This window comes from Populus euphratica, unplaced genomic scaffold, assembly GCF_000495115.2.
Source record: "Populus euphratica unplaced genomic scaffold, PopEup_1.0 scaffold3.1, whole genome shotgun sequence".
Classification (NCBI taxonomy): domain Eukaryota; kingdom Viridiplantae; phylum Streptophyta; class Magnoliopsida; order Malpighiales; family Salicaceae; genus Populus; species Populus euphratica.
Genome location: NW_011499847.1, coordinates 1,792,144 through 1,803,488, shown reverse-complemented (window position 1 = coordinate 1,803,488; position 11,345 = coordinate 1,792,144). Strand labels below are relative to the sequence as shown.

The window sequence follows — 11,345 nt, the reverse complement described above, 5'->3', positions numbered from 1 at the left end:
AATTAAAATAAATATATTTATTTTATAAAAATTATTAGTTTAAGTTTTATAAACATTAAAGTTATTAGAGAAGCCGATGAGATTAATAGAAATATATATAAATTAAATTAGATATTTATATTAATTAAAATAAATAATGAATGTTTTGAATAACAGTTTTGCATGATGTTCTGTAACATCAGGCTTTTGCCTGGCCCAAACGCATCAAGCTATATATCTACGAAAATTTTCTTTCTTGTTCTTTCTCCTGCCCCTCTTTTAGAGCCTTGTAAACATAACTTAATTAATATATATGAATCCAACCTCTGTCAATTTCGTTTGGGCCAAGACTATATGCATAAAACTCTATTAATTGAAGCATTAGGATTCGAACGAAATAGAGCCATGGTGATTTCGACTCCACTTATGCACTGCAGATCCATGCCTGCCTGCTATAAGCATGGATTTAAATATGTTACTGTAGATTGGAGGATTGAAATGCTATGAGAACATCAAGAACGAATATGCTCGTGAAAGATAAAGGGAAAACTGTAGCAATGCTGACTAATAGCTACATAAAAGAAGAGAAGCGGTGCTGGGTCGCTAGAGCTTCCGAAGAACCTGCCTTCTTTCCTCCGAGAGGCTGTAGAAGCCTACCAAAATTCAACTCTATCTCCATCACATTCTTCACGAAAAAAAGTAGGTAGAAGTTTACTAGAGCTTAAAGTAAATATCCCAGTAAACCTAAACTCACACGAGATTGAGTATTTTACTAGGAATTTAACTTTTTTGCTAACAGGGGCCAACAAATTCAACCCATATGGGCATGTTTGGGATATGGCAATCACGACTTTAAGCCCTCCATGATCAAATGACAATCGAGTAGGTGATCTCTGTGTTGATTGCTTCGTTTGTTCTTATTTTCTTCTCAGATTGGAGTGCCTGCAAAGTAAATCATCCTGTCATTATTAATTCATGTTCGATAATTCTTCCAATTATGTCTAATCAGATCATTGACGTTGATTTATATCTTAGTATCCACATTTGATTCGTCGATGCAGTATCTTAACTAAAACAAGCCCCAATATAGGGATATCTTTACTTATTTTTTCTGATAATGAATAATTACAGGAGATGGTGGTCGGATGGGATATCAAACCCTAGACTCAACCATCCTCCGTTAAAGTTTGAATGCACCAAGATGATATGGAAAATATATCCTGGAAATCACTAAAAAGGGAATTTTATCTCACTTAATATGTCAATTAATCTGAAAAATATCATTTACTATCAAATATATAGAAAACATGAGAAAAGAAGTCCTTCGCCACCGTACATCCGTAACCCTATTTTCAAGAGAAGAAATAATTAAATATAAGAAGAATTGCATTTCGTTATCTCACAGTAACATAAAATCCATAATAAAAATAATTCATTGATCCTATACTCTTGTGAGAAATAAAACAGAATTCCCTATATATTAAATAATTGATCTTTCAGAAATAATAGGCTTGCCATCATCAGGCCGCCAGCCTAAGAGATGGCCAATATAAAATCTTAGAAGGTCAAAGCTCATATATATAACTTGACCATTTCAACAAATCACATGTACATGTTGATTAAAAAAACATGTGATATTCCTTTGATTTCTTTAATCGTCCATAACATATGAAAATGAGTCAATGTTGTTTATATATATATATATATATGCAAAAAGCCAAGAAAAAAAAACATTATTCGGCACAGGGCAGGCCGCGGCCTTTAACCATTAGAGTTATTTACTGTCGTACATGTGTGTGTGCAATGAATTACCGCGGTGGTTCTTTCACGAGTAATATTGTAATTTTAAGATCATGTTTATTAATATTTTAGTACAAATAAAAAAATATTTGATTGAAAAAAATCAACATTAAGTTTGTCTATGAAGTGATTTTTGAAGTTACTTACTATGTTTTTAAGATATAAAATATAATAAACAAATATTACCTAGCAAATTTATTTTTTGAGTGGGTGGTTAAAAGTATTTTTTATTTATAAATATATTAAAATAATATTTTTTTATTTTTTAAAAAATATTTTTAATATCATTCTATCAAGATAATTTTAAAAAATAAAAAAATTTAATTTCTTACAAAATTATTTTTAAAATATATTAAAAAAATAGTGCTAACACAAACTCACATAAAGGGCAGGTGGAGCCAAGCTACCGAGTTTAGACACGTGTGAAACTCCTTTTTAAGTTCTTAATAAATATGGCTAGCGGCTAGCTAATTAATTCATTATTAAGTCTATTCCACGGTAAATGCACTGTAACTGTATGGATTGTCATAATTTAGTTACTGTTCATTTTTATGTTTTAAAAGTTTTTTAAAGAAATTTTGAAATTTTTTATTTTTAATATTTTTTTGTTTTCTGATTATTTTAATATACTAATATAAAAAATAATTTTTAAAAACTAAAAAATATTATTTTAATATATTTTTAAATAAAAAAACTTTAAAAAATAATCCCAACTAAACTCACACACAAATCATTAAAATCATTAAGAGAGAGAAGACATCCGGTGCCCATTTTTCCCGATTTGCAGAGTCGTGAGTAGGTGGCCGAAGTCTACAGATTTTAGACATTAAACTATTAAGGTGATATGTGAATAGAGCACACTACAGCATCAATTGAAACGGTCCATTTTTAGCATGATTTATATTAATTAGCTTGGAAAATACTTGACCTTGTAATTTATTCCACGGCCATCCTTGACGTGCCACGTTTCCAAAATAGACCACCATACGTGCTTTTCTTTCAGAAAAAGAATAAGAAAAAAATTTCAAGTAATGTGACATGACACGTCCCCTTTTATTGACCTAATCCTCTTTGCTTTAACTAATTCTCGACTAATTATAATTAGTTGGCCAAGATTAACACGTAGTGTCTTGAAATGCCAATGAACACCCCTGCCTGACACCGTATTTGTAAATCCACTTAATTAAATTCATTTAATTAGTGAAAGATAAGTTGTTAGATGAAAATAAAAGAAAAATAATTATAATTGTTTGAATATAAATAAATATAAATTGTTAGTATAATTTATAGTATAATTGGTGCTATAATTTATAGATTTTATCCCCTTATTCTTATTTATAAACAATCCAAGTCTTAAATACATATTATAACAGAAAAATAAAAGAGAAGAAGAAAAAAAATGAGAAAGGAAAAATAATTGTATAAAATTATAAGATAATTATAAGAAAAGTAAGTGAAGTATTTTTTTTATAGTAATAAGAGATTTCAATTGTTTTTTTATTAATAGAAAAAGGTTGTGATTTTTATATTATCTAATAAAATTCCTTTATATTTATATGTGGACATAACTAAATTGAATAAACTATGTAAATTATTGTATATCTAATTTTTTTTATTTTATTTTATTATTTACCTTTTGTCTCATTAAATTTACATACTAATATCCTAACAGTATTAATTGACAGAGTAATGTAGAGTATTTTTGGACCTTATAATGTTCGGAAAAAAAAACACACAATAAAAAAAATATAATATCTAAGAAATAATACAATTTAAAACTATATATAATATTTATAATTCACAAAAAAAAAAAAAAAAAAAAAAAAAAAAACACCAGGTCGCAGGGAAACACCGTAATAACACCATTAATATAGTTGAAAAGATAAACATGACACGAAACCACCCACAAGAAGGGAAAAAATTAATAATGTACGGTTGTCTAATTTAATTTGGAGGAAGAGTGTAGAAATTTTAACGAAAGAGACAAGATAGTTGACTGAAACTGTGGAAAGACCTTGGGATCCATCACATCAACCTCACAGAAAGTCACCTAACCCCTATCATGAACTTCCTTGCGTGCATGTCAGCCACTCGTACGCTAGCCTTCTGTCTGTTTGTTTTTGCCGTTGGAGATCAAGTTCCTTTCTTTCTAATTTTATTTCTAATTTAATAATATTTAAAATTAATAAATTTATGAAGAAAAAAATAACCATGCTTTATTGCTCACTGTAATGTTTATGATTAGAATTAACGTCTCTCCCACCCTAATAATTACTCACCAGCCCGTGTTAACTTTTCCTACCAACCACCCTCTTGCTAGCTTGCGCCGGTGTGCTCACCCTACCGCTCCTTTTGCATATTTTTGCCCTCTTTCTTTCTTTTCGAGAGATGTCACGCATTTTATAATTTCTTCTTTTTTTCCAGTCTCTGTGCAGTGAGATAAGGAGTTTGAGCATGCAGATAGACTTAGGGCTTCGTTTGGTAGCGCGGATGTCAAAGAGGCACTGGGATTGTTTGCACTGCAGCATGCATGCTGCTCCCAACTTCCTCGTAGACTTTACTCTCCGATCATCAACTCTTTTGATGACTGATTCATGACGTGGAAGAAAAATGGTACGATGAGGTTGAAAACTTGAACTGGATTTTTGTGGCGGAGCAACGAAAGAGAAAACTCGCACTGCTATGCGATTGACTTCTACATATAACAAGGTGTTCGACACCGTACGTCTAGACTGTCATGCTTGAGCTTCCTTACGCTTGCATGAGCAGGGAAAAGAAAGAAATTCACTTCGCCTGGACAATATATATCAGTATAAACACCACTGAATCTGTATATTTCTTCTTCTTCTTTCCCTCACAGATCTAATAAATCTGGATCACGTGAATTTGTTAGTTCCCTGAACACAAGACATTATAAGGCTTTTGGGGGTGCAGTTTCGAATATCATTATCAATATAAAGTAAAGCACTGATCAGTACTCGCCGGATAAACTTCTCACCAGCACATGCATGCACTGGAATTTAATAATGGTGTGTGAAGATTTTTACTAAATTATACCATTAAAGATTTATTATAATGCTTTACTGAAGAAACCTAGCATATGCTGAATCATCAAATATATAAAATTAAGATTTATAACATAGAAATCTCAAAAAAAAAAAAAAGCATTGAGGGCATTATATAGAATCCTGTTCTGGAAGAGGGTGGGGGTTGAGGATTGGGGGGGAGTGAAGGTGACAAAGGTATGGGGCCTACTGTCGCAACCGAGCACATGATCTTACGTCGGACGGCTTCCAACTACCACCCAAAAATAGAGGAGTTGGTAATGAGTTCGATGCGGACGTTTGGCACCTCTTTTACATTATCCCCCCCAATCTTTCTACTATTTACGTCCCTGCCATTCCCTCATCACAAGCCTACCCTTTTTCAAATGTCCTGTAAAGTTGATCTTTTTTAACCATTAAGTGATTAAGTTAATACCCATGAGAACTCCGTATCACTAAATCTTTTGGACTAGCTAGTAACGAGGTTTTCAGGAGATTATTCACTAAATCTTTTGGACTAGCTAGTAACGAGATTTTCAGGAGATTATTATTTTTAAAAAAATATTCTTGAGATCATGATATTTTTAAATCAGATGGTAAAATTCAAAGTTCTCGTGAATTCCTTAACGCTATCATGAATAAGATGATCTTGATAGAATTAGAGATAAAGACATGGTTTTGGTGCATAAAAAATTATTCTAGAAATTCCCAGAATATAAATGAAACCATGGAAGGATGCGAGGAAGGATTTGAACATAAAGGGACTGTAGAGTTCATGTTTTGCCTAGTAGAGTAAATTGTTACCTACAAAGAAATATAAATCGTATATAATTCAGTCGAATAATAAAATTCTCTAGAATTTATAAGGACGATTATCTTGCCATGCTTAGATACCGATTTCATCACTCAATCTCTTGTTAATCTCAACATTCTCCACACGAAATTGCTTGGTTTATACACCCTTGATCATTTGATAAAAAATCTGTATATATAAATATATGTTTTCCATACGAAATGATGAAGGCAATATTCTATAATAATTGAGCATTTGAGGGTCATTTTGGAAAGGCAAGGATCCAGAAGAAAACTTGGAGGGCCCCTGCAGAAAAGGTTGTGCATGTGATGTTGGTAGAAGGAGAACTATTTAGCAGGGAAGAGGGGGCAATTATTACACTATTGATAGTGAAAGAAGCAATGAGTTAGTAATAATAATAATTAGAAGAAGAAACTTAAGCCTTGTTGTTTAATTTTTCTTCCTAGAGTAAGAGAGGGAGAAGCCATGGAGGGCTACTAAAATATCTCGTGGAAGCTTCTATTGTCTCTACCTAACACTTTGAAAATGAAAATAAGAAGTTCATAGTTGAAAAGTGGCTACCTTTTCTACATGGGAATGGCCATTTTCTTTCCTCCCTTGCTCTCATTTCTTTGGGCAAGGATCTTGTTTCAAAGCAGCTACCACCACCGAATGGGTCCTCGTCTTCGTCCTAGAACTAGATTAATGTCCTTGATTTTCAGAGCTTGAGAATTTAGGGTTCATCGATCCCTTTCTTGCTTCATGTTAATTTCTTTCCAACATTATCTTTCTATTTTTTTCCAACCACTTCTGTGCCTGGTACTGGAATATTACTAAAATTGTTTTATTGTTTGCTTGATAATCCACTTACTATTGTTTTTAATGAAAGAGCTGTTTCTTTTTGTTTTTGTGTTTATAATTGCATGTTTTAAAAATATATTTAGCTTGAAAATGAATCAAATAAATGTTTTGGGAGTGTATTTTTAATTATTATGAAAAACCGATGTGATGCATTTAATTATTTCGAGAAAAGTAATCCATAAACGCACAAATGATACAGAAATAAATAAAATAATAATATATTTTTTTGTATAAAATTAACTAGTCTATTATTTTATTAATTATCATGATTATAAAATCGTAGTAGAAATTGTAAGAGTTCTGCAGGGTTTAGTTTAGCTTTTACCTAGTAAAGTTTCAAGAGCTAACGCCTTGATTACAATTCTATCGTAGGTTAGTAATTGTATATAAATGAAGGCATATGAAGTCAACAATAATTAATCTGGCTTAATTTGATAATTATAAACTTAATCAACCCCCCCAAGTTCTTGCCATAGTTCGATAATTGGAATTGAATTCTCAAGAAAATAGCTATAATTATTCTTTAACTTGATTGACACTTATGGTATAAACTATTTAATTAAACCACTAATATATATAAACAACCCTTAATTAATTAATAAATCCGTGTAAAGACATTATTTCACGTTATCACCGCACAGTTTTTTCTTACTAGATTTAATGCTTTAAACCAGAACAAAACCTTCAAGATATTGGCCCGTACTACTGGTGAATTCGTTCGCTCTTTAAACTATGAATTCATAATCTTTCACGAAATCGAAACCATAAATGAAAGATTCACTCTTTAATTTATAAATATTGTATCTATAATGCTAAAAAATATCTAAAATAAATTGTGGTTGTTGAAATTGAATGTAAGCAGATCCAAAATGCAAACACTGCTAGCTAGGGTTTGATCCGAATTCAACCGTGCAATCCAATTGCTTGGATAGTTTTAAAATTCAATTTAATCTCGATTGCTCGGGTCATAGCTCGAAAATGTTAACCCTAGCTAATTAAAAAAAGCTACTTTTTACTAAAAAATAATTAGTGGGTTTTTTTATTACATTTTACCTGAATATTGGTTAACCAGAGTTTTTTTTTTTTTTTCTGCAATCCAAGCCGGTCCGAATGAGAAGGTTTTATAAAAGTGGTTAGTTGTATTATGGAGCATAGATAACCAATATAAGGTTGGTGGAGAGTGGGACTACAGACAGTTTGTAGTTTCTCCACATTTTTTATATACGCTTTTATTACAATAGAAAAGATGGGTTACCCACCCTCCTCGTTTCTCCTCCTCTCACGGCTTATCCATTTTATTTTATTTTTTGTACTAGAGCAAATCAAACTTTTCCAAAAAAGACAATCCCAAAAAGATTCTAAAATCGACAACAAGATAATTCACAAGAAAATATTTTAAAAAATAAAATTGCGGGCATGGTATGGTAAGATCCTTGTAGATGCTCTATCATTTCTCAAGTTCTTGGCAAATGGATCAGCATCTTGTTCGGCAATACTCACCCCTAAAACCACAGGAGAGAGGAGGGAACACATCTTGAATTCAAATCCTTTAGGGAAATACTTTAAAAGGGGATGATATTTTTGGAGAAATAATTAGAGAACTAATTAGGCTATTAATTAATTAACTATTGCTTTATGTTTACCTGCTGGCAACACCAAAAACTGAAGAACCAAACAAAGAGAACAAATCAAATCTCAAAGGGTGGAAAAGGCTCATCAATTATAATGATCACTAACCTGCACTAATAGTATATGTGCACTATCATGCACTAATCATGAATTCATACAAATTTGAGAGTAGGAAAAGAAATGGAGGAATTAATAAAGAGATTTTCCATTTAATAGCAATCCCTTTCTCCTCTCTCTCCATTCTTTTTCAACTACAGCATCAACATTAATTAGCCCCAAATATCTTTTATTTCATCTCTAAACTTCTATAATCCAAAACACCACTTTTCATGCCCAAGAAGTCATAACCAGTCTTTGTGCTAGTGCTGCCACTGCTTCCAACAGTGCTCACAATAACAGTGCAGCTGCAATCCTTGCTGTTTTGTAGCCCCAAACTGCAAGCAAAACAAAGACTTCTACTTCCTCCAGTTTTGAATGGCTGGTGATGATCAGGCTGGTTTTGGGAAGGAAGGCTAATTCCAAGTTCAAGATTCAAGTCTGGACACCTTTCTTGAACTTGGGTTTCCTCTTCTTTGCATACGAAAGCAGTTGCGCTAATTATCTTCTCTTTATTTTCCTCTTTAATTATAGAACCCAGAGACTCTTCTTCAAGTACTGAAGTAGTAGTCTTGGTGAAAGATATTGTTGTGGCGGCTTCTTGTGCTGCTGGTTCGTTGAGTGGCCTATGAGTCGCGGGATCTATGCCTCTGTTCAAAAGCTTCCTTCTTATATGTGTGTTCCAATAATTCTTTATCTCATTATCTGTTCTACCGGGTAATCTTCCAGCTATGAGTGACCATCTACGGCAAGGATAACAAATATCATTAGCATTAAATGGTCAACTATATATATATATATATATATATATATAAAGGGCTAATCTTTTTCTATTGTTAGCTAGCTATGCTTACTTGTTTCCAAGGAGGCTATGGAGTTTGATAATGAGCTCATCTTCTGCTTCGGTGAAATTGCCACGTTTAAGGTCAGGTCTTAAATAGTTGATCCAACGAAGTCTGCAACTCTTCCCACATCTAAGAAGGCCAGCGGCTTTAGGAAGTGAGCGCCAGCAACCTTCACCGTGAGCTCTAATGTAAGCAACAAGGCGATCGTCTTCCTCCTTGGTCCACGCACCCTTGTTTGTATGGGCTTTTTCACAGCAAGGAGACCTTCCCATTTCAGTAGGATTCTGAAGTAGGACTGGGGATATTTTTGGGGGGTCTTTTTTTTTTTTTTTGTGCGGTGTTGTGGTAGGACTAGAGACGGAGGCCTCCTTTTTTCTTGTTGCTAGAACATCAAGGCCGGCCCTCGAGAAGTGATTTTATAGGCTTTTGACTCTTTTAGAGAGAAAGAGAGAGAAAGGGAAGGGGGTAGAAGTGACCCTAATTGCTTCTAGATGCGAGTTGGTGAGACGGGGTCGAGGGGGGTGGCTGGTGGTATCTCTCTTGATGGTATTAGCATTAAAAAAAAGGGACATTAAATATAGCTAACCTTCAGGTAGGTGTAAAGTAAGATTATATTAAATTACAGCAGGAGGACACGGTGTGTTCTCTGTCCCCTTCCTCTTTTTCTTTTTTATTTCATTTTTCCTTGTCTTTAACTCTGGACAACTTTTGATGGCTCTCCAGTCTTCCCTAGCTCACTAGACAACATGTACTAGAATTCATGCACACCCTTATATTTATATCCCTATTGTTGTTGGAAACTAACGCCGATGAGGGTGGGTCTGTAGTGAGGTCCAGTTTCGTTCTTTCTTTTTATGACCAATCAACATGCTTCCATGATTCTTAATTGCCCTTTATCCTACATCGAATCGGTTACATCTTTCTTTTTAGTTATTATCTTGACGGCTAAGGAATCCATCTCTGTTCATATGTGAGTGAGCCATTGGAGCTGGAATTTGATAATCTTGATCTGGACTGTTTCAGATGCTCAAGGATGAGGTTTTATAAGACTTAAATCCCATTAGAAAAAAAACCCACTATTTAAATGAGTAGATATTAATCTTAGCTCATTGCAATAAGATCTGGGGACCGTTTTAGGCTTAAATGAATCGAGTTAGGTTCATGGTTTTCAGCTGAGGATCTTGCTAATTAGTAAGTTGGTTGTGATGGGTAATGGAAAAGAAATGCTCAAGTGTGCAGATGGTAGTTAGCTGTGGCTCATTATTCTATTGGTATGCATGAGAGAGAGAGAGAGAGAGGGTTTCTAGAAGAGTTGGAGGTTGGGTTCAAGGGAAGATGACGAAAGAAAAGGGAAGAATAGGGAAAAAGATAATGAGCGTGGTTGTGGTTGTATGTGGGATTTGGTTCACCTTCCACTTTTTTTCCTCCTTTTCTTTCCCCAAACCTTGTGGTGCAAGTTCAGGCAATAAGAAGGTTGATTCACCTTTTTGTTGTTATTATCTCCCCTCCGATTTGCGTATCATTTGCTACCCACCACCACACAGTCTCTCTCTCTCTCTCTCCCCATAGATATATATATATATATATATCTCATCATGAAATCCAAGTGGACGGGAAGGGTGAAGGATCAGGGGCAGAAGTTGCTGTCAAATGGAGTGAGAGAGGGAAGGATGTCCACTTGTGTAAATAATTGTGTGTGTATTTCACCTACTTTTTCACCGTCTCTGACCATCTCTCGACTGGTCCGACTCTGGGCTCACTTGGATGTTGAAACTGCGTATGATTTTATTCCCACACAGAACCCTCCCCCCTTCGTTCCTCACAGAGCCCACCTAAGCTTATCCACACAGCTTTCAAAAACTAACCACACAACAAAGACAAGTTGTTGCTCCATTTAATAATGGCTCTATATGCTCGAGAATTAAAGGGTGAAGGTAGACATTGATATGCTCAACCAGAGAATTTACCCTTGCAACTTCTACACTTAGATGCGTTTCTTTTCTTTTTTAAAATAACTAGTCTTCTTTGTTTCGTTTTCCCATAAATCAATTTCTAATTTTTTTATGTTTATTTACAATTAAAAAAATCATCAATAAAAAAATATTTTTAAGTTAAAATAAAATTTAACTTGATGGGATGAAGAATACTTTTCAAAGTTATTAAAAATATCTTATTACCTTAATATTTTGTTTTAATTTTTTTTTGGAGTTTGATTTAATTTGAATTTTATACCAACTTTAATCCCTATTGTCTTGATTGTTATTTATATTTTTTTTAATTGAATTTTTTTTATCTATC

The 11,345-nt window shown here is 33.4% G+C and overlaps 1 protein-coding gene across 1 annotated transcript; it reads right to left on the bottom strand.

Moving 5' to 3' along the window:
- Positions 1-8,167: 8,167 nt before the first annotated feature.
- Positions 8,168-9,750, bottom strand: LOC105140959 (myb-related protein 308-like). The gene is made up of 2 exons (XM_011048013.1): positions 9,057-9,750; positions 8,168-8,945 (listed from the first exon to the last, which is right to left on the bottom strand). The coding sequence occupies exons 1-2, from the start codon at positions 9,317-9,319 to the stop codon at positions 8,393-8,395; spliced, it is 816 nt and encodes a 271-aa protein (XP_011046315.1). The 5' UTR covers positions 9,320-9,750; the 3' UTR covers positions 8,168-8,392.
- Positions 9,751-11,345: the final 1,595 nt, after the last annotated feature.